The sequence below is a fragment of the Equus caballus genome, chromosome 9, assembly GCF_041296265.1.
Source record: "Equus caballus isolate H_3958 breed thoroughbred chromosome 9, TB-T2T, whole genome shotgun sequence".
NCBI lineage: Eukaryota > Metazoa > Chordata > Mammalia > Perissodactyla > Equidae > Equus > Equus caballus.
In genome coordinates this window covers 50,203,295-50,227,635 of record NC_091692.1, presented here as the reverse complement: position 1 = coordinate 50,227,635, position 24,341 = coordinate 50,203,295, and the positions used below count along the sequence as shown (strand labels likewise).

Genomic DNA, 24,341 nt, shown 5'->3' with positions numbered 1-24,341 from the left:
TATACTACAAACTGCAGAGTCGAAAAGGTGTGAGAGAGACTAGGGCCTGCAAAGCCTAAAATATTTCCTTTCTGGCCCTTTACAGAAAAAGTTTGCAGATCCCTGACTTAAACTTTTAAGTGATTTATAATTCGGGCTATTACAAGTAATGCCACTTGGAACATCTTTGTGCATATAATTTTTTGTACTTTAGGCAACTTAATTGGGAGGTATTAACAAAAGTAGAATAACTGAGTCTACTTAATAAAGATGTTTTCAAGGCTGACACTGTCCCCCACTGTCTCTCTTCTAACATTCTAGCTATGATATAATAAGAGTGGTGGTAATAAGAATGGAAAGGATGGCCCAGTACTCCTGTAGGTAGCACTTCTCTGGTCCCTATTAATCTAGATATGTATTTTTACACTCTGGATGAGCATATTTTTAGTTTTGATTTAAAGTTAACCAAAAAGGGAAGTAACAGTAATTGCAACATGAAAACCAATTGAAAGAAATCTTTTACTTTCTACTGGGGCTGAAAAAGCAGACTGAAGTAAACTCTCCAGGTGTCAAGGTGTATGCAATGCCATTCCAGGCTAGCTGTAGTGGCCATAATGCAATGGGAGGGCTGAGTAAGGGAAGGAGGTGGCAGTCTCAACAGTCTAGTAGTGGCAGCAGTGAACAATGAGGCAGCTGTGGGTGCAGGATGACAGAAGAAACACACGTGCTCCATCCCTCTGAACACATCCTAGGCAGAACCTTGTATACAACTGTAATTAAACTGTCTCTAGATAAGAAATTTCTAGAGCAACTACCCTAAATTTTTTAACAGAAAAACATTTTTCTATCTTGGAAAACTTTATTCTTCAAAAAGAAAACTTACGGATTATGACCAGCTGAGTCAACCCTGACTATCTCTGAGATAAAAGATGAAGCAGGCTCATAGGTCTCAAATCCAATCTTGAATGAATAAAGCAAGCATCAGGAAGTATAGGTGTCATCTTCTAAGAGAAATATTCTTACAATTTTCGAGATGCCTTCAAGATCTCCCTTATCCTGTTATGGCTGAGGGAAGCACTGATGGCTGTGGGCACCACAGTCTGTAACCCTTCTCCTTCTATCTCAGTACTGACAAGGCAGATGAGCTGGAGATCTGGTAATCCCACACAGTTTACTTCATGCCAACTTTTACTCTCCATGAGGCCCAGGTAAATCAAGAATGCTATATAAACTTGGGTGGCATCTCCTATATCTAATTCCATTATTTCTAAATACTTAGGGTGGGTGCCCATCCAGGCATCTTCGGGGGCCCATGAGTGGGCACTGCTGCCACCGCTGCCTAAGCCCAGACTGCTGCAGCTTGGGGTGGGCTCGGGGTCACTGTGCTCCTCCACGCCAGGCCATGCTGCACCCAATTATCAATTTTTTTAAGGATCTTGTTTCTGATGTCATATCTATGAACTCTCTGCCTACCCCAAGGTCATGAAGATTTTCTCCTATTTTGCATTGAGATGATGATCCGTTCTACCTCTGAAATAAATCTTAATTCTGTCTAATTCTTCTACTCTAGGATTACCACCTTAACTAGAAAACTCCTGCCAAGAGTCTCCTAGCTGGTCTCTTTGCTTCCACTCTTGCTCCAAACAATTTTCCACATAGCAGCAAGAGTGATTTCTCCTAAACTTAAATTAGATCATGGCATTTCCCTGCAAAACACAATTTAATGGCTTTCCATTGTACTTGGAATAAAAATCAAACCTTTTATAATAGCCAACAGCCTCTTCTACCTCTCCAGTCTCACCTCATATTATTCTCTTCCTTGCTCACTATATCCCAGCTCACAGGACTTCTTTTTGTGTGTTGCAAATACCAAACTTTCCTCTTCTAGCTTCAGGGTCTTTCCCTTGCTGTTTTCTCTGCCTGAAATACTCCTTTACTTTTTGAATGGCTGGCTCCTTTTCAAGCTTAAAATTTCAGCTCAAACATTTGTTTCTAAGTAAAGGGCTTTCCTCCCCTCCTTTAACTACTCTATTATCTTGCTTATTTCCTTAAAGGACTTCCACAATTTATAACTTGTTCATTTATTTGTTTTTTCCCTGTCTTCTCAACTTGAACGTGAGCTCCAGGAATTTAGCAACTTAGACTGTCTTGTTCACTACTCTGTTCCCCGTGCTCCCCACAGTATGTAGCACATGGTAGGTGTTCAATAAATACTTGTTGAATACATGAATGGAATTATTACTCATATCAGATGATTTCTCTTTTCTGTTAGGAATTCTCAAATCTGCTCTAGAAGCAGTTACCCTCTTATAAATGCTATGAATGACAAGAGTGAAGAGAATTAAAAAAACAACTTCGAGTCTCTCATCTAACTTGTGTAATCTTTCAAGGAATATTTTATTCACAGTATACACACTATTTTTGTAATTCAAAAAGTCCAGATTAAAATTGTACACTCACTTAAGAATGATGGTCTTTCATCTGGATTTTGTGCCCATCCACTTTCTATCAGAGAGATCATAAGTGCTCGATGAGGTATATCAAATGGCAAACTTTCTTCATTAGTGTCAGGTCGATGTCCTTGTGACACACTATACATAATCTGCAAAGGATTGGTGACTTCTGTCAAAACAAATATATTTCCTTCATTAGAAATATTTTATGATTCAATATATTAAATACAGTCTAAACCCACCCAAATGAAAATGAAGGAATCTTAGAAATAATTCATTACCCCCCTTTTGTTAAAGGAATATATATATCCCAGCCACTGCCAGATCTGTCTGCTTCCTGTGGGAGGAGTTTATATCCTCATCTTATTAATTTTGGCTTAGCCAAGTGATTTGATTTTGTTAATGGAATGTGAGTAGAGCAGAGCTGAGCAGAACTTAGCAGAGCCAGAAGGGCCATAGCAACTAATATCTAATGTTAATAAGAAACAAATGTTTCTTTTGTAAGCTATTGAGGTTTTTTGTTACACAGCAAACTGAGTAACGCAAACCTTAAAATAATGTTATCAGAAAATTTAAAAATTATTCTTGTTTGTCAGTCATTTTGGAAGGAGAACTAATTAAAATTTCATATAAAGAGTTTCATAGCTGGAATGAATCTCAGAAATAGCATTCAAAATTCTCATTTTACAGATGCAAAAGATGAGGACTCAAGATTTAGAGGCTTGATCATAGAACTAATTACTGTCAGAGTAAGAATTAGAATCTACATCTTTATGATCCTTAATCAAGTACACTTTCCAAGATACAGTGGATTCACAATTGATAAACTGTTGGTTTTACAGTGTGTTTGCCACAAAATGAATGGTAGGCAGATTTAAAATAAGATGAGCTTTAGATAGTTCTGAGTGTGGCCTACCAACATGATGTTATCTAGAATAAGGAAATCAAAGTACACTTACCTTCAAAAGGCTGTTTTCTGGATAAGACTTCCCATGTGATAACTGCATAGCTGTTTAAGATAAAAAAATATATATATAGTACATTATAAACTAACTTGAATAATAATCTAAAATAGCACTAAATTTAAGAGCTGACTGTGGAGACACCATTTTTTGTTTCTGGTAAGGAATATTCGCCCTAAGCTAACATCCATTGCCAATCTTCCTTGTTTTTTCTTTTTTTTTGCTGGAGTAAGATTAGTCCTGAGCTAGCATCTGTGTCAATCTTCCTCTATTTTGTATGTGAGATGCCTCCACAACATGGCTGATGAGTGGAGTAGATACACACCCGAGATCCGAACTCACGAACTTGGGCTGCCGAAGTGGAGTCTGCGGAACTTTAACCACTTGGCCATGGGGCTGGCCCCTGGAGACACCATTTTTGAAAGTGTTAAGGTAGTGGAATGCTGTATAAAGAATCACCATATACAGCCAAGATGATGAATGTTCATATACAGTTTTGTTTTGAAAGGGAATTAACCCTAAATTGAAAAAATAGAAATTACTGCAATAAAAATGAAGTTAGGGGCCAGCCTGGTGGCGCAGTGGTTAAGTTTGCACGTTCTGCTTCTCGGCGGCCTGGGGTTTGCTGGTTTGGATCCTGGGTGCCAACATGGCACTGCTTGGCACACCATGCTGTGGTAGGCGTCCCACACATCAAGTAGAGGAAGATGGGCATAAATGTTAGCTCAGGGCCAGGCTTCCTCAGCAAAAAGAGGAGGACTGGCAGTAGTTAGCTCAGGGCTAATCTTCCTCAAAAAAAAAAAAAAAAAGAAGAAGAAGAAGAAGTTATATGCAAGGCCAACTTGTTGAGGATAATTTAATCACTCTTGGAGACTTAGATAAGCTGTGCCCTCTAATGACATAATTTTATTCTTCACAATAAATAAATAAAGAGCAATAAAAAAAATTGTCTTACGTAGCCCTATTCTACTGAATTTTTTCTGGTGTGAGTACTACCGCCTTTGGTAGTATTATGTGTTAGGCACACTGTTTCCCTCCCTCCATCAAAGTCACATATGATAAAAACTCTAAGTATTACACTATAAATTTCTTCAAGGATATAACAGTGGCTTAGAGTAAGGCATCTTTAATTTGAAAAATATTAGTCACTCTGGTCTTTATTTTCACCATACTTATGAGAGAAGAATAAAAATCACATTTTAAAATGTAGCTTCAAAATTCTGATTGATTAATCTTGTTTTTTCAGACAAGTTAACTCTGAGCAAAGGTAACATACTATACCTATATATATCATGCTTGACACTGGCCCTTGATTTTTGTCCAGGTTCATAGTTTTCAGGTGGCATATAGATAATTGTCCCTCCTTCTGGCGCAGATTTACTACTTCGTGACTGTGAGAGGGACATCATGCGCCATTTTGATAAACCAAAATCTGCAATCTATAAAGGAAAAGAATAAATAATTGAATTTAAAAATATTCTCTTTAAAAAAATCCAAGAATTGACTGTCTTTTTTATACGCGTTGTATTTGAGACCAGAGGATATATCATATATATTAATACTTTATCTCTCTATATTCCACCAGTTTCTTAACAAATTGGATTCCATAGTGTTGAGCGAATAACTCTAGAAGCAATACATACTGATTTAAAGTTTAGCATGTTATTACAAATTTTAAAAGGGAGACTAAATTTCGAAAAATTAAAGAGGGGTATTTTTTGCCTTATAATTTGAATGAGTGTATACACTGAACACTACTTTATATGACCAGCAGCTGTATAGCATGTGCTCTTCAAATTCACCTACACCTCACAGAACTGCTAAACTACTCATATCTCTTATGATTGTCACTGAGTATTGTTTAAAACTCAGGTGTTTTTGTTGCTTGGAAAGATTCACCCTGAGGTAACATCTGTTGCCAATCTTCCTTTCTCTCTTTTTTCCCCTCTCCCCAAAGCCACAGTACATAGCTGTATATTCTAGCTGTAGGTCCTTCTAGTTCTTCTATGTGAGCCACCGCCACAGCATGGCTACTGACAGATGAGTGGTGTGGTTCTGCACCCAGGAGAGATGAGAGGTGTGGCTCTACCTGGGCTGCCAAAGCAAAGAGTGCTGAACTTTAACCACCAGGCCATCATCAGGGCTGGCCAAACAACTCAGGTTAAATGTTCTTATTTATAATGCCCTAAAAATAGAATCCTTAAATTCTGAAATAAGCAAAATCCCAATATAGTAAGCTCATTATTATATCGTTTATGTCTACCACTAAAAGCATCATATCTGTTGGCAACAGTATAGTTAGTATATAAAGTCTATTTACATCCATAACAATGAGGGCCTAAAGAATTATCAGTGACAAACATCCTGTACTTTTGATATGTCCTTTATAGTTTTACTTCACTTGTAAATCTTGTGCAGATGTTATACAATATTTTAACTCTCTAAATATTCAAAAGGTTCCTTATTTAAAAAAAAACAGAAGATAAAATGTAAGAATAGAATAATATTTAGTGGACAAAAGAGTATTGGAAAACTTTAAAGACATTTAATTTAAATTACTTGGACCTTTACACTGTATAATTTCTAAGTCAACAGAGTGGAATGAGTTCCATATAGTACACTACGTGTATTTCAATTATTTAACTCTCATATCTTTACTAGTTTTAACAGAAGAAATTTGTTTAGTGTATAGATGAATTTGAGATAAAAAAAATTATGGCCCCACTCCAAAAAGGGAGGGAGTGGACTATATGAATCTTTCATACATTATTATAATAAAAAGGTACATCTAAGTAAAAAAAATTAGAAAAGACCAACAGAAAACATGGTGCCAGGACATGAAGAGCTAAGCTGGATTGACTTTAAAAGGCAATACAGCATGTGGTTCAGAACATGGGTTCTGGAGCCTAGATTATTTAGATTCATCTTCCAATTCTACCACTTAATTAGCTGTGTGACCTTGAGCAAGTTTTTAAATTTCTCTGTGCCTCAGACTGACCATCTGTAAAGTGGGGATAATAACAGTATTTATATCATAGGGCTGTATTGAGAAAATTAAATGAGTTATTCTAAGCAAAGCACTCAGAGCATCTGGTACATAATAAGTGATCTAGATGTGTCACTATTATTAATGTTTTGTATACAGGAATAAATCTCTAAAGGTTGCTCTTATTCATACAATACCAACAAGGACAGTGTGAAGTTTCAGGGCCTTGATCACTTTTGGGTGGTAGTAAGACTCTAGAGACTGCATATCCCACTTACTCCTACTTGGCATTGAAAGCTCTATTCCTCCCACCCACCCTCTAAAAGCAAAATCAGTATTCTGGTTGCACATGTGCCAGGATAATAAGCATTAGTATAATAAATAAAGTTTATTCTTGTCCCACAGTGAAAAATCCTAAAAAAAACTTGGGGTGTGATCTCATCTTATGCCTGAACCACAATTTACTGTTGGAGAAAACGTATTCCTGAGCTTGCTTCCTTATGTGCTCCTCTTACTTCACCTAAGATCTTCATCTTTGCATTTTCAAACCTAGCCTAAACACCTTAACCACAATTTCCTCTATTTGATGATATAATTTGGCTTTTATGTGGAACCATACTTCTCCCCTTCTTCTATTAAAAACAATATCATATACAAAAGACATGATTCATTAAATCTGTATCTTCAATAGAAGGAAAAAAGTGAAGAACATGAGGGGAGGAATAAGAATTCCATGATTTCTTGAGGATCTTGATAAATTTATCATTCAACAATAAAGACAAGAGGATAGGAACTTTTCCATTCTAGACAAGATCTTAACATGCATTTTAAAGGTAAAAGCTTTCTTTTTAATAAAAAAGATGGTAAAAAAAATCAGAGGAAATTAAAATGCACTACTCATCAAAGACATCCATAATCCTATCACCCTACTAGAATAGCTACTTTCATTTACATGTATTATCCATACTGTAAAACTATCCAGTTATCATCAGGAAAAAGCTAAGAAGAGTAACCTCTAAATATTCTGGTTTTCTCACAAAACTGACAATAGCAGAGAAAGTAAATATGGTACATAAAAATATTTTCCAAGAAGTTTATCACAGGTTCATTTGTATCTAAGATGCACTAATGGACACTTGATTGACAAATAACCAAATTGAATGTATTCTTTCTAAAGGAGAAAAGTCTCAAATGATCTTTAATTGGTAGTAAATATTTTTCGTTTAGATACTATGTTTCTGGTTAGCATTCCAGCAAGAAAAATTACTTCAAAAACCTGTAGCAAGGTGTGAATTTCCATTTAATTTCATTAAGTATTTTTAAGGATGTTTTGTGCTTTATTTAAAGAACCTTCCAAGAAGACAGGTAGATCAAATAATCCTTACTTTTTCATGCATCACTGATAAACTCTGACTTTTCTTTTTTGGTGAGGAAGATCTGCCCTGAGGTAACATCCCTTGTCAATCCTCCTCTTTTGTTTGGTTGAGGAAGATTAGCCTTGAGCTAATATTTATGCCAACCTTCCTCTACTTTGTATGTGGGATGCCTCCACAGCATGGCTGATGAGTGGAGTAGGTCTGCACCTGGGATCTGAACCTGTGAACCCAGGCTGCTGAAGTGGAGCATGCAGAACTTTAACCACTCAGCCACAGGGCCAGCCTGAACTTTGACTTTTTTGTCCCCCCCATGAACATTAGTTTTTATTCTCTGGTTAAATGTACACACAATTCCTAGGCATGACTTTTAAGGATAATTTCTTCAAATAATTTATCATTACAATTGAAAATAACCTTTGTTTACACAGATAACAACAAATTTAAAGTTTTAAAAACAGCCACCCCAAATTTTACAACAGTTAAAATTATAGTTAAAGAAACTAATAGTTCTTCCTTTTATTTTCCTGACAAAAGCATTCCTGAAATAAATTGTGATAAAGCAAATTGATTTAAAAATAATAACGAAGCTTTAATTTGTGGTTTGTGCATGTACTGCTGGAACAGTCATTCTGCTGCTGGCTTGAAAGGCATATCAACCACAAAGGCATAGGAGTATCCAAAATATATGATAGCAGAGATTTAGGGCTGCTGCCTGGGCATGCTGAACTTTGACTTTTAAGGGACATTTATAAAGTAAAAAGGGGAGATACATGGGATGCATATAAAAGAGTACTGCTAATTTATAAGAATAGTACCTGTATGTGCTAAAATTAATAAGAATTACAAAAAATACACAAAACCAGGCTATTTTAAATTCTATTGATATAAAAGAAAGACCAAGGGTACCCTGTTGACAAATGAAAAAGAGAAAGTAGGGATCATCACCTATTACTTTGCTTCTGTTTTCTTTATCAATAATAATTTCTGGACTGAGATAAAGAAAATGAGGTTAAAAGGTTTATAAAGTGTCAGTCTCAGGTTATTTTATATGTATTTCAGGTTATTGAGAATACTTGCAAATACCTTCTTGGTGCTATGAGTGTTCTTTGTGGGATAGAATGGAGAGGTACTATAGGATATCAGAAAAGTAAATGTCAATCTTATTTTTAAAAAGAAAAAGAAATGTTGATTTTGAAAATCTATATACTGGTAGGAGATTATCCTTAATTCCTGGTTAAAAAAATTTAGAAAATTTTATAGAAGGGATACTTTATGAGTAAATAATGAAAGAACCAGCAAGAATTGATGAAAAACAAATTATATTAGATCAGTGGTCAATTTCAGACCTCATGCGCTATATCCCAAGCACAATGCCTAGCACACCATAATTGTTCCACAAATACTTACTGAATAAAGGAATGACTGACTTCATTTCTTTTTTGACAGTTAATTACTATTGCAAAAGAGTAAATGTAAAAACAGTTTGCATATTATAAAACATTTTGCAGTACTTTAATAATAACATACTTGACTATAAAGACAACAGGTCTATCTGGTATATATAGAAGATCTGGAATTCATTTATTTGTTCATTCAACAAATATTTATTGAATGCTTCCACATGGCATGTGCTGAGCATGTGGCAGTTAATAAACTAGACTAAATTTCTGTCTTCATGGAGCTTATATGCTAACTGGGGGAGATGGTCAACAAACATATTAATAAAACAATGTCATGTGTTATGGTGAAAAATACTATGAAGAAGCATACATCAAAGTATGAGGATAAAGAAGAACTGGGTGGGTGGTCACGGAAAGCCACTCTGATAATGAGACTGAAGAAGGTGAGGAAAGTAAGCTGTGAGGATATCTGGGAAAGCAGCCAAGCAAGGACTCTCATATATTCTTATGGACAAAATGGAAGTAATATTCTTTTAGAAGTATTCAAAGCAAACTGTATGATTATTCTCCAATACTGCTGATGAACAAAAGGACTGATAGTGACCTGGAGAGAGGTTCTCAGCACCACGTGGCAGCTGTGATCTGAGCTCTCTACTGGTTAACATTTAATCATGACTTGAAAATACAAAAAACTAGCTGTTTAAATTTTAGGATGACACAAGGCTAGAAGAGAAAGTTACAACCTTGGACTACAGAAATAACGTTCAAAACGGTGTTAAGAGGCTGAAGTGATCAACCAAATCTAACAAGATAACATTTGCTGATGTCCAGAAAGTATTCTGTAAAGTACATGATAAGGAGATGTGGCTTAAGCAACAATACATGAAAAAAACCCCTCTCAGGGCTTTTTGTTGACACTAGCCCCATTTGAATGTTGTGATATGGCTGCCCCCCAAAAGTTGATGAATTATCAAGGAAATATTAAGAAAGGTATTTAGGACCATTGAATTCTACATTTATCAGACCATATCAAGAATATTTTATTCAGTTTTGAGGATCAAAATTTAAAAGAGGGTTGGCCCCGTGGAAGAGTGGTTAAATGTCCATGCTCTGCTTTGGTGGCCCAGGGTTTCGCTGGTTCAGATCCTGGAGGTGGACATGACACCGCTCACCAGGCCATGCTGAGGCGGCATCCCGCATGCTGCAACCAGAGGCACTCACAACTAGAATATACAACGATGTACTGGGGGGCTTTGGGGAGAAGAAAAAATAAAAATAAATAAAAAAAAGATTGGCAACAGAGGTTAGCTCAGGTGCCAATCTTAAAAAAAAAAAAAAAAAAAATTTAAAAGAGACTTAAACACAGATGCATCTAGATAGCACCTGGGAATAAAACCCATGTAATAAGGAAATTAGCTGAAGGAACTAAGGATGTTTAGCAGGGAAAAGAACAAAACACAAGTGTACGTGAGGGGCAGGGGGATTTTGGCTATCTTCTAATATTGAAAGGGCTGTCACGTGGAAGTAAAATTGGACTTAGTTTATCACGAAGAAAAGACCGAGGACAAACGGGTGGAAGCAACACGGAAGGATTTTTAACTGATCACATTAAGAAAGTGTCACAGTCATTTAAGTATGGATGTTAAGACTCCCCTGTCATAGGATAACTGCCCTGGGAGACGGGGGATAGTTGCAGTGAGGATTGAGGGGACTAGCTCTCCATTAAGGTACTGCTACTTGTATGGTTCTCTAATTGATGTTATAGATGAGTGTCTCTTTTTATTAATACTGAAGCAGCAGCTTGCTTCCATCTCTCTTCCTCTCCCATTTTACTCTAGGGAGAGGAAGAGTCTTCAATAAAGATTCATTTTTTCATTGAACTTCTCTCATATTTTTTGGTATTAATTTATCTATTGTTCCACTTCCCTATTACTTATTTGAACATTTTTTGATATTTATAATAATTATGTATATTATTATAGTAAGTGTAGCAAAATAATATATAAAAATTGAGTGAGTTGCATTTAGTATTAATTACTTTTTATTTTTACTTTTTATTTCCTGTCATCAGTTAGATATAGGGGAATTGTGAAATCACTACTACATCTGGTGCCTTTAGGTACCTACATCTTATATTTTATATAAAAATTAATTCAAAATAATACAATTAAAAACAATAAAATAATAAAATTAAAAACATAAAACTATAAAACCTTTAGAAGAAAATTTTCAATATTGATGGCTTGGTAAACAGTTCTTAGACATGACAGCTAAAGTATGATCATAAAAGAAAAAAAGTTGCATTTCATCAAAATTAAAACTTTTGTTTTGGGGTGGGCCTTGTGGCCGAATGGTTAACTTCGCGTGCTCCGCTACGATGGCCCAGGGTTTCTCTGGTTTGGATCCTGGGCGCAGACATGGCACCACTCATCAGGCCACGCTGAGGTGGTGTCCCACGTACTACAACTAGAAGGACCCACAATTAAAATATACAACTATATACTGGGAGGACTTGGGGAGAAAAGCAGAAAGAAAAAAAAAAAGAAGACTGGCAACAGTTCTTAGCTTAGGTGCCTATCTTTAAAAAAAAAAAAACAAAAAAAAACTTCTGTTCTGTGAAAAACCCTGTTAAAAATATGAAAAGAGCAAACTAAGGACTGGGAGAAAATATTTGAAAACTACATGTCTGAGGAAGGACTCATATCTATAAAATATATACAACTCTCTAACTCCAACAATAAAAAACTCAAAGAATCCAATTAGAACATGGGCTTAAGACATGAAGAGCCATTTCACCGAAAAGGATATATAGATGGCAAATGGGAGCACATGAGGTGTTCAAAAACATTAGCCATTAGGAAAACGTAAAGTAAGACCATGATGAGATGATATTATACATTTATTAGAACAGTTAAAATAAAAAACTGTGATAATACAAAACATGGTGAGGATGTGCAAAAGCTGGGTCTATCATACACTGCTGGTGGAATATAAAAACAGCATAGCCACTCTGGAAAATAGGTGGGTAGTTTCTTAAAAAACTAAACATACCCTTATCATTTAACCTAGCATTGCACTCTTCGGTATTTATCCCAGAGTAACGAAAACTTAAGTTTATTCAAAAAGTTGCATGGGTTTGTTCATAAAAGCTTTATTGTAATGGCCAAAGACTAGAAATAATCAAAATGTTCCTCAACATGGGTGAATGGTTAAACAACTGGGGCACACCCATAGCATGGAATATTATTCAGCAATAGAAAAAGGAACCAATTATTGATGCAAGCAACAACTTGGAGGGATCTCAAAGGCAGTATGCCAAGTGAACAAAGCCAATCTCAAATATCACATACTGTATGATTCCATTTACAACGCAGAATTCTTAAAATGACATTACAGAGATGGAAAACAGATTAGTGATTTTCAGAGATCAGGGATGGTGGAAGGGAAGAAGCAGTTGTGACCATAAAGGAGTAGCATGAGTGATATCTTTGTGATGATAGAGTAGTGCTGTATCTTGATTGCTGTGGTGGTTACATAAATTTATACATGTGATAAAGTGACACAGAACTACATACATGCATTGTATCAATGTCAAATTCTTGGTCTTGAGGTCCGGGAATAGCTAAGCCACTGCAGCACGAAGAAGGGACACTGAAAACAAGAATTACGGGCTACGGAAAAGGGGGAGATATTAAGTTGGCTAGGTGGAAGAAATAACTAAACAGTCTTTTTAAAGCTATTAATCACAAGGAAGCAAATAAACTTTGTTTTTAAAGTAATTACCTTAACATGAAATTCATTATCCAATAAGATATTTTGAGTCTTCAAATCATGATGAAGTAAAGGAGGATTCATATTGTGCAGGTAATTTACACCCAGTGCAATTTCATGTAGGATGCGAAATCTCAACGGCCAAGCAACATCAGGATATTCAGTTTTCTTTATACATATGGAAATAAACAAACCCGAAATCAGTGGCCAAATTTCATTAAATTTCCACTTAGGAAATTAAATATTCCAAGAGGAAATACAGTAGAAACTAAGGTCAAAACACAAGCTCATTTTTATTACAGTTATCAATTTGATATTAACATCCTTCTATCTTATTTTCTTCACTTTTTAGAAGAAATAATAACTTTATAGTACTGATATTTCCTTTTAGTTTATACTGGCAATGCAACTACATGGTGTTGAGTTTTTTTTCTTCAGTTGACCGAGTTTTCCATTATTTTTCATCTGTATAATACCCAGACACATATACCTATACTCATATCCATCTCCCCGTTCTACGGCTCATATCCAGAAACTTGTGCGTACACATACACACACACAATTTGCTTCTAGTACATACCAAACCATTCATTCAAAATTTATATTTTAATTTTCCTGTTAATACCCCACTTTCTTATAATAATCATTGCATCAATTAAAAATTATGACCATTATATTTATTGAGTAAGCATTAATATCTTGTACTTTTAACCATATACTTAATTTACTTACATTCCAGCTGGAAAAATTAGCCTTTGGGGGTTTTGTTTTTGTGAAGGAGACAAAGATCAACTTCATTTCGAAAGTGTATATAATATAGACATATATAAAACATGATGTTTTATATGTATATATTTTTGGTGAGGAAGATTATCCCTGAGCTAACATCTGTGCCAATCTTCCTCTATTTTGCATAGGGGACGCTGCCACAGCATGGCTTGACGAGTGGTGTGTAGTCAGTGCCTGGGATGTGAACTCATGAACCCCAGGCCGCTGAGGTGGAGCACGTGAACTTAACCACTACACCACCAGGCCGGCCCCATGTTTTATATTTCTTAGTACTTACAAGTGATAGTCATCTGAACTTTTGTAAAATAAAGGTTTTCTGAACATAAAAGTTAATGCAGCTTCCCAGGAGAATGAATATTCTCAGAACAATAAGATAATCTGGGAAGATCTGACAGCCAATCATCAAGGCACCATGTCACTGGATACCTTTTTCCATATGATATGAAAAAGTATGCTTCTAATGAAAGCTCACAACTGTTCTTGAGAATTTTTTCTGCAAATGGATCAGCTTATAGTTCAGTGATCAATCCAGCAAGGGAGTGGCTCAAAATACTTTGTGTTTACATTGTATTTTGATTTTTTCCAACAATCTTTTGTGAGGTTGAAAGAGGGTGCTACAAGATAAATCCCACCCTAATAATGCAATACAGGAAACCAAAGGAAACACATAACACTAATTTTGACCATTACTTCCTCTGGTATATACAGACCCCCGTCCATCTGTAAAAAGGTAACTTTTTCTGAAAATTATGTAATTTAAAGGGGTAATGAGGCCTCTCTGCAGTAGAGTATTACTTGGAAGTTTTTGACGAAGGTAAAGAAGTGCCCACTCTATATTTTATAATTACTTCTAGGAGTTAGCAATTCCCCTGAAGCAGGCTCTAAAACTTCTGCTGGGCTGCAAATTTGGGTGCCAGCGTACCTACCGGAGTGCTGGAGTATGGGAAGAAAATGTTATAATTTCTATTATATTCATTTTTCAAAAAAAAAACCAAACTATGCTTAATTAATATTTGTATCTTGATTGCTGTGGTGATTACACAAATCTTATACATTGACACTAGTTACTTTACTCCATCTTTGCTTCAGATGGTCACATAATAAATAGAATGTGATGTATCCACTCTCCCTTGATCACTTACAGAACACTGTGATGTATCAGAATTTAGATGCATCCAGCAATTGGTTTGTACAGATATTACCCAGTTTTAACTAACCCAACCCTCACTAAATAAACTGAGTGGTTTAAAAAGATTTCTCAAGAGAAACTGTAGGTTGGAGATAACATTAATAATATAAGCTCAAGCAAATAACAATAGATGAATACACATATTCTGAGAATGATGATCCCCAACTTTGTTTACTAATGGGATTCATAGTCAAAGCCAGAGTAACAGGTACCTTGACAAAAAAATCAAATGGCTCATGCCACTGTCTATTATTGGAAAGGCTAATGTATTTAGTACTCAGAGATAGATTTATTTGGCCCATTAACTCAGAACTTTATGCACTGGTATTATTAACATTTAATATGAATCCTAAATTGTCTTTAACATAAAATAAAATTTGGCCTAAGAGTGAATTGTAGGTATGCAGAGTTTATCTTTTCTCTCTCCTATGCCTGAGTATATATACATGTGGATATTGGAATTCAGTGTAAAACTCAGGAACAGTAACCTAAGCAAAATAATCTAGGTCCCTGAGAATACCGGGCCTGACTCGACAGTATTTTCAACAACACAAAAGAAGCCACATATGGTGAAACTTTACCACTGATATTGTTTTTCATTATTCTTATTTTGATTCATCTATATATCCCCAAATAATCCGATCATATGTAAAACCAAAGCATTATATAGCTTGAATAACAGAATTATAGCCCCTGAAAATATACAATACTTACCCTATGTAAGAGTTCATTTAATGATCCATTTGGCATGTATTCAGTAACTATTCCCAAAAATTCAGGCTCATTGCAAATTCCCAAAATTGGAAGAATGTAACTAAATCTAGCTTTGTGTAAAATTTCAGCTTCTCTTAAGACATCATTTCTTTCACTAAAGAAAGAAAATCATAATTATTTCAAAGAAATGAAAAATACACAATTATCATGTCCATAGTACTAATTACGCCTGGACTTTTTCACTCATTAGCTTTTGACTTCATGTAAATTATGCAACTTCTCTGTCCTTTAGTTTCATCATATTTAAAGTAGGGATAATGTCTACCCTATATATTCCACAAGTCTATTTAGAGACCAAAATAACTTCTATAAGCCACTGATAGAAAAAAGTGCTACACACAAGTTATTATTATTGTACTTTTCTAGGAAAGAGAACACAATGTTTAAGTTTATAAAGTCCATCTATATTAGAATGATTGGTGCATGAACTAGTTAAATTATTAAGTTTATGTAGTTTTAAAGTGACTAGATTTGATTAGAATATTATATTAAATTTTATGGTTTAATACTTTATAAAATTTTTCCAAATATTCTGAATATTAAAATATCTAAATATTGTACGTTTAAATGACTAGATGATAACAGTTGCATAAGAGTCAAAAACGCTTAGAAATTACACACTGGCATTCAGAAAAAGAACACTGAGAATAAGTAAATGCTTATAACAGATTGCTGGGGTGACTTTGGATTCCAGGTTCATTTGCTTATTCGTACATAAAACAAATAAATATTGAACTTTTATTATGAATAAACTGTGCTCAGCATTATGGAGAATATAAAGATGAAAAAACATAGTCTATGTCCTCAAGTTCCCCAGAAATCTTTCTTTTCTTTTTTTTTTTTCAGAAGATTAGTCTTGAGCTAACATCTGCTACCAATCCACCTCTTTTTGCTGAGGAAGACTGGCCCTGAGCTAACATTCATGCCCATCTTCCTCTACTTTATATGTGGGACGCCTACCACAGCATGGCTTGCCAAGTGGTGCCATGTTCGCACCTGGGATCTGAACTGGCGAACCCCAGGCTACTGAAGTGGAATGTGTGAACTTAATCACTGCACCACCCGGCCAGCCCCTCCCAGAAATCTTTTAAGAAAAATACTCATTGTGGTTTTGATTTGCATTTCCCTGATGATTAGTGATGCCAACACTTTTTCACATATCTGTTGGCCGTTTGTATGTGTTCTTTGGATATGTTAGTTATCTTGAGTTTGGTAATCATTTCACGATAAATATGTATATCAAATCATCATATTGTGCACTTTAAATATATACAATTATATCTGCCAATTTTTTCTCAATAAAGTAAAAAAATAAAGAAAGCAAACAAAAAAGGAAAGAAAATAATACTTAAAATATAAGGCAAATAGTGATAAATACCACCAAAAAAAGAATAAGTAAGTAAATAAATAGAGAATAAATGGAGAGCTCAGAGAAAAGAGTAAACTTTGGGCTAGGGGAGTCACCAGTCTTTACAGAGCTGGGATTTCAACTATCGTTGAAGGATGGATAGAATCTCAACCACTGGAAAAAGGGCATACAAGATGGATGTGGCCTCCAAGAGGAGAGGGATCTTGCCTTTCTTTTTCATCTTTGTACCCTCAGGACCTGGAACAGTGCCTGGCACATAGCTGACGTCTAAAAGGGATGTATTAAATGTATTCAAGGAAATTAAAATGAAAGCTATGTTTAGAAAATGGCAAATTGTTTAATATGAATCAGGTTATGTAACTGAGTATGTAAAAGGACCGAAGGTGATCAGGGTAGGAGAGCCTTAAAGCCAGGTGAGGGTGTTTAAACTTTATTTGGTAGTCTCTGAGTTGTGATTGCAGGTTTTTAAGCAGAGGAATGACATGAGCAGAACAAACTTTTAGGAGGATTAACTTGGCAGTAGGATGTAGGATCAGCAGAAAGAGTTAAGAGTTTCAAAGTGAGGTACAACACTAGTTACGATGTGAAGACCGAGAGCCTGAAGCTATAAAGGTTGCAGTAGAAATGGAAAGACATACACTAGCTGAATAGACTCCCCAGGCTGTGGTCACTGACCGACTAAGGGGGACTAAAAAAGCAATGGAAGAGAATTGAAGACGTCATCAGTTTTTACTCTGGATGAATGGGTGTTGGTAGCAGCAATAACAGAAATAGAAACGCCTCCAGGTGAAGCCTATTAGTGAATGATGATGATTAGTTGGCTCTTAAACCACCAAGCTCTGGATGAATGGCTGTTGAAATAAGGAAAGCAACAGACACTCCAGACCAGACTATGAGGCCTGCTTTAAAAACAAACAAAAAGCAAAATAAAGCAAAAAATCTTAGTCATTTTTGTTTTGAATAGGTAATAAACTTATATGTTTCAAAATTCAAGAGTTAAAAGAGGGCATCAAGTGAAAGCTGCTCTCCTTCTCCCTGTTATTCAGCCACTTAATACTCAACTGTGGGGCAACCAATTATATCAGTTTATGAGACTTGTTTTAATTAAATTTATATTCCTTAAGTTGAAATAATTCTGTATTTGCATGAAGAGATGTAGGTCAACAAGACAGTTATTGTGTAGCCCCCTCACAGGGAGACAGGATGGACCTGAAGATTCCTGGATCCTCTGAGAAAGAACCATAGAGAAGGGATGCTGAGGAAGTCTCAGAGATACTTAATACCACACTCTTTCCTCCTTACATTAACAGTATGAGGCATTCTTCCTTTTACTGTGGTCCTATTATGTGTCAGCCGCTTTACATACACTATCATTCTAAGATCAGCCCTCTAAAGTTGGTTTCATTATCCCCACTTTATACAAGAGGGCTCAAATTAATTTTCTAATGGTCACGCCAATAATAAGTTGTAACTGGAGTCATTTGAATTGCAATTGTGGGACTCTGAAACCTGTGTTGTTTCCATTCCACTGCTTAACCAGAGAAGAAAGTTAGTTCTTGAAGTCAGATTTTGGGAAGACTGAAAGATTCTGGAAAGACAGAAAAAGCCAAAACACTTTATATTTTTAAAATATAGCATATTTTAAAGCATAGGACTTTATTTTTAAAAGCAAAAATGTGAAATATTTTTAAAATACTTTTTATATTTTTTAAAATAAGAATTTTTAAAAATAAAAATGTAAACTATAGCTTCTGCAGACATATCACCAAAATTACGCAACTCAAAATTTCAATCAAGAAAGAGTTTCATCTACAGGGTGTTTGAACACCCAATCAGACTCATCTACCCAAGGAGTTGGGAGATTGTTGGGGAAGGTCCACTCACTGGGCAGAAGTCATCAATCACAAATTATTTTTAAGATGTAACAACACATAAACTTATGTTTCTTTCAGGTGATCTCAAAGAACAATGCAAACATTATCTGCACCAGAGCCCAAGAAGTACATGTATTTACCATTTCCACTTTATAAGTGAGGAAATAGACACTATGTGAGTCAGCTGCATAGCTCAGTCCTATGCTCAGTATGCTCAGTCTACATAAACACTGCTAATGTTGACATCTTAGGTAACAAGTGGGAGAAAAGAATGTGACGCAGTAATGCTAGAGTGTTTCACTGCTTTTTATGGCTTCCTTGACAACAGAATTAATTTCCTTCACCCAATTTAGTGAAGAATTTTTGATTATGAAAATTGCCAATGAGTATGGTAAGGGAACTCCTTCATTCCTTGGCTCCCAAATGGCACAAAACTTAGACAAATTAAAATTTTGAGAAGCAGTGGCCAAAATGGGAGGATCAATTTGCTTTAGAATATCTAAAAGGTCCTACAGTGCTGGCTTTCTATATATTTGTATTTAAGTATAAAATATATCCACCCTCTCTAACCAACCACCACTCTTTAAAATCGATTACATACATATATACACACACTTGCCCAGCACTTGCTCCACAGAATTCAAGGCCCAGGGTAAACAGACACCACACCCTGTATACCGGTCACGAGATCTGGACTGTGGTATACAAAAAGTGGGACCAATCCCTAAAGGTGTTCCAAATCTACTGTGAGATCTAGTTCATCCAAGCTTGATAGCAGGAGACAGCAAAGAAAAGCCACAGGCAGATGAAAGTCCAATTAACCTTGGCAGGGCTGAAGCTGAGGAATTTGTCTGATATCGGATACTAACAGTCTCTGGTCAATTAGGCACCTAGCATGATGTATTTTCACATTAGACATGGGCAAGGAGAGGATAATGTTGCAATCATGGATGTTAACTCACTAAGAAGTGAATGTAGGGTCTAGTTAAATCCCTACTGGAAAGAAAATACACAAGACTAGTGACTAGTCCCACCGACTAATACATACACTCACAGGTCCATGGCATATGATCGAAATGTTTTTCTGGAAATAGAAACTAATACTAGCCTTCCCTTTAAACCTGTACAGCGCACTAAAATTGTTCCAGGATGTGAGAGAGAAGCAAAATTTTTGGTCATTTAACAGTTTTCTGATTCAGTCTATTGTTAACAAAAATAATACACATTTCCTCTGGGGACAGACTTTCCTGTGAGAGTGAAAGGAGAAACTAAACGGCTAAGTTGAATTTGATATCTAAACTTAGATGACTACCCATGATAAACCACAAACCAGACAAAAACAACAACAAAAGCCTAAACCAAAACATCCCAGACTCTAGAGCAGCACTGTTCAATAAAAATATGTGATCCACACATATAATTTTAAATTTTCCAGTGGCAACATTAAAGAAAAACCACGTGAAACGAATTTTAACAATATATTTAACCCAATATATAAAAAATCTCAGCATGCTATTGACAGAAAAGTTTTAATGAAATATTATAAATTCTTTTTCTTTTTAGTACTAAGCGCTCGAAATCTGGTTTGTATTTTACACTAACGGCACACTTCGGTTCAGAGGGCCTCATTTCAAGCGCTCAATAGCCACCTGTGGCTAACAGCTACCTACCAGACAGTGCAGCCCTAAAGCCCGTTTTCAAAAAAAAAGAAAGGAAAAAACACAAAGCAAACAGAACCCACACTCACTATATAAACACACATCAATTTCAATAAAGAGGACGTTTAGAGTTGGGCTGTGATTGCTGATTTTTGGTGTACGGAGAGAGAAGGCTCAGGAGAGTAAGAGGGAGACGGCAGCGGAAAGAGATGAGGGGAAGAATGCGATTGTTGCATCTCCAGAAAACCCGGCTCTCCCCACCATGCCAGCCTCAAGCCTTGAAGGACTGCCTAGAGGTGACGAGGGGTGGAGCCGACCCCAAGTGGCCACCAACTTTTGGGTTTTAGAGCCAGCCTGCCCGGGGCTGGTGTCGGCGGGAGTGGAAGGCAGCAGAGTTCGGGCTCGGCCGGGGAACCGCGGGAGCGCCCTACCTGTCCAACAGCGGGGTGTGGATGTGCAGGTGCTTCACCGCCACCTGAACGCGCCAATCTGCGTGGCGGGCTGACGACACGGTGCCCGACGCGCCGCGGCTCAGGTAGCGCAGGTCTGCGAGCTTGTGGTAGGGAATGGTGGGCAGGGCGCTGCAGATGGCTTCCCCGTTCATGGCGGCGGGCGGCGCGGACGCTCAGGCCGCTGGCCGGGTCCAGTTGTTCCTGCGGCTCCTCGGCCGCCTATATCCGCCCCTGCGCGAGCAGGCTGACCAGGCTCTCCCTGCTGCCCGACACTAGGTCACGAGGCCGCCCATTCCCCGCACGGCCCACGCCAGCAGCTGTTTTTCCGGAGCCAGAGCGGAGTCTGCTTTCCCGGAGACTGAGGTCAACTGCGGCGGCGCGGCGGGGAGGAGCTTCCTCTCCCGGCCCAGGCCCTCCCCGGCGGGCCCCGCCACCCGAGCGCGGCCGTCGGAGCTCCTCCCTCCCCAAACTTCTCCAGCGACGTCAGCGGCGGACAGTGAAGCGGGGAGACGGGCTCCCAGCCCGCCTAGCCGGAGGCCCGAGATCGTTGTCGCGAGCCGCGGCCCTGACTATCTGTGCGACCCCAGCGGAGCCCGGACTGAGTTCTAGGGGTGGGGAAGGGAGCCGGGAGCGCTCTTCTCGTCTTCTCTCCCCACCCCGCTCCCCAGGTTTGGTAAACTTTCCTTTTTGGGAAGGTTCCTCTCAGCAGCCTACTGGCTGCTGTGCGATTGGTCAGCGGGCCTTAACACTCGGGGATCTGGACCGCGCATCTTCGGGAAATCGTCAAACCCCAGAGGGGAAGGCGGGGCCCCGAGGGGGTGAGCGCCAGGTCCCGGCTACGCGCCTGCGCAGGAGGCTCTCGGAGAGAGTGTGGTGACTTCTGTCGTCTGCACGCTTAATGAGGCCGGCGAGTCAGGTAGGGTGTAAATCACCTGTCTACCTCAACCCCAGTTGTCCCTCATTTTCAGCTACTTCAAGGAGTGAAGGGTAAATGATAAACGCTGTCGGAGTTCGACCCTGTCAACAAGTTCAGGTGTTTAGCTCCTGTTACATGCTCCTCTACTAGGGATTGACTTTTCTCTCTCCTCTTCCATCTTATGTGCATGATTATATAACCTTGAGAGACTCCGTCCCTCTGACTCCAGGTAAGACTGCAAAAATTTCTCATAGGTCTGGGAGGAATACAATCAGTGTTTAATGCCAACCAAAAAAAGACTGCAAACATATTTCCAGCTTTTTACTGTAAACATCTTTCTACTTAGATGACTATTTTGTAGAGTGTGACTGAAAATATTATATACAATACCAAGTCCATACTAGGCATTTAATGAATTCTAAGGCAACAGTAATAAGGAATGCCTGACTTGAGTGGAGATTTTCTGCTTACAGAGAATGAATGCTTCCTGTATTTTTATATTGCCTGAAATGAGAGTAGCAATGTTACATTTTGTAATATGTAACGGGAACTTGTAATGAAATAGTGTTTTTAAAAATTTTGATCGTTTTAAATAAAATGGCTATAGTTTTTAAGATATGGTTGGATACTTTGTATCCCATTTCCCCTTAATTCCTTTAGGCACTCAGTTAACAAACTAAGAGTTCCAGAAAAAGAGAACAAAAAGTAAGCAGGGAGGGAATGACGCAAATAGTAATTCAAGAAATTTTGCCAGGACAGAAGTACAGGGGTCTCCATATTGAAAAGGCCCAACAGGTACACACAGTGGATGAAAAAAGACCTATATTAAAGCACATTATTAAAAAAGTCAGAACACTAAGAATAGAGAGAAGATTCTAAAAGTTTTCAGAGGGAAGAAAGGAGAATAAAGGGGTGAGAATTAGAATGACATAGGATTTCTCAATAATAACACTTTTATGCTAAAACACTTAAGTGAAATTTCTTTAAAGTCTTGAAGGACAAGAACTTCCAAACTAGAATTCTATAGTTGATCAAACTACCCATCAAGTATAAGAGCAGAATAAAAACATTTTCCTGTATATAAGGATGTAAACATTTACTTTCCATCCATCCACTTTTTTTTTTTTAATTTAAGAAAGCTACTAGAGGATGTGCTCCAACAAAATATAGGAGTAAGTCGAGAAAGAGAGAGACATGAGATCCAGCAAACAGGACCAGGAAAATGGGAAGGGAAACCCCAGGATGAAAGATACGTGGCAGAATTAGAGAACAACTTATTTTCGTTGGAGCAGGAAGATGGCAGACTCCAAGAAGAGAGACTCTAATTAAAATAATTGAATTTGTAAATTGTCTAATTTTGAGTATTTGGGAAATTATATTGATAGGTGTTTGATATATATAAGGAAATATGTGGAGAGAGAACTTAAAAAATCTAAGCAAGTGAAAAGAAGCAATTATTATTAATTCCTTGAAAAATAAAAATTATGCAAGAATGGGAACAGCATTTCTCCAAATGATTCTGTGGTGGTGAAAATTTAAGACTTTTCAGAGCTTTTAAAATACTGGTATATTGTAAATCTCTAAGAAGGAGAGAGCAGGCAGCATAGAACTCTATAAAATGTATTTATATTTTGGGGCTGGCCCCGTGGCCGAGCGGTTAAGTTCGCGCGCTCCACTGCGGGCGGCCCAGTGTTTCGTTGGTTCGAATCCTGGGCGCGGACATGACACTGCTCATCAAGCCACGCTGGGGCGGCGTCCCACATGCCACAACTGGATGGACACACAGCGAAGAATATACAACTATGTACCGGGGGGCTTTGGGGAGAAAAAGGAAAAAATAAAATCTTAAAAAAAAAAAATGTATTTATATTTTTAATTACATTACTTTTAAATTTACTTTTTAAAAAATAAGTAATATATTCACATTTCAAAATTTAAAAGTGTGGAAGACAGACAATACAATAGAAAATTGGGGAGAAGACCTGGACACCTCACAAAAGATATCTAAGTAGCAAATGAAGGTGAAAATGTGTTCAGCATCATTAGTCATCAGGGTTAAAGCTATCAAGTTAAAACCACAATGTAAGATCACTACACAAATGCAAGAATAATTAAAATTGAAAAGACAGATCCCAAGTATGGGTGAGGATTTGTAGCAGTTGGAGCTGTTGTACAGTGCTGATGGGAGTGTCAAGTGGTACAATCTTTTTGTAAACTGTATGGCAGTAAGCTATTAAAATTGCCCATTGTGCAGATCTTATGACTCAGCAGTTTCTCACCTAGGTATGTGGACATGTGTATGCATATGCTAGAATGTTCATAGCTGTGCTGTTTATAGTAGCTTCAAACTGGAAATTACCCAAATACGCATAAAGAGTAGAAAGGGTAAATAA

The 24,341-nt window shown here is 37.2% G+C and overlaps 1 protein-coding gene and 1 pseudogene across 1 annotated transcript in view; both read right to left on the bottom strand.

The window, feature by feature from the left end:
* Positions 1-23,801, bottom strand: part of RIPK2 (receptor interacting serine/threonine kinase 2) — a 35,365-nt gene extending 11,564 nt beyond the window's left edge. The window contains exons 1-6 of the mRNA XM_001488724.6: positions 21,012-23,801; positions 15,620-15,773; positions 12,940-13,095; positions 4,676-4,833; positions 3,392-3,441; positions 2,440-2,601 (exon numbers count right to left, since the gene is read on the bottom strand). Coding sequence (XP_001488774.1) covers positions 2,440-2,601; positions 3,392-3,441; positions 4,676-4,833; positions 12,940-13,095; positions 15,620-15,773; positions 21,012-21,184 — 853 coding nt within the window. The 5' untranslated portion in view covers positions 21,185-23,801. The remainder of the gene's footprint in view (positions 1-2,439; positions 2,602-3,391; positions 3,442-4,675; positions 4,834-12,939; positions 13,096-15,619; positions 15,774-21,011) is intronic.
* LOC111774967 (tRNA-splicing endonuclease subunit Sen15 pseudogene) lies at positions 969-1,394 on the bottom strand (annotated as a pseudogene).
* Positions 23,802-24,341: the final 540 nt, after the last annotated feature.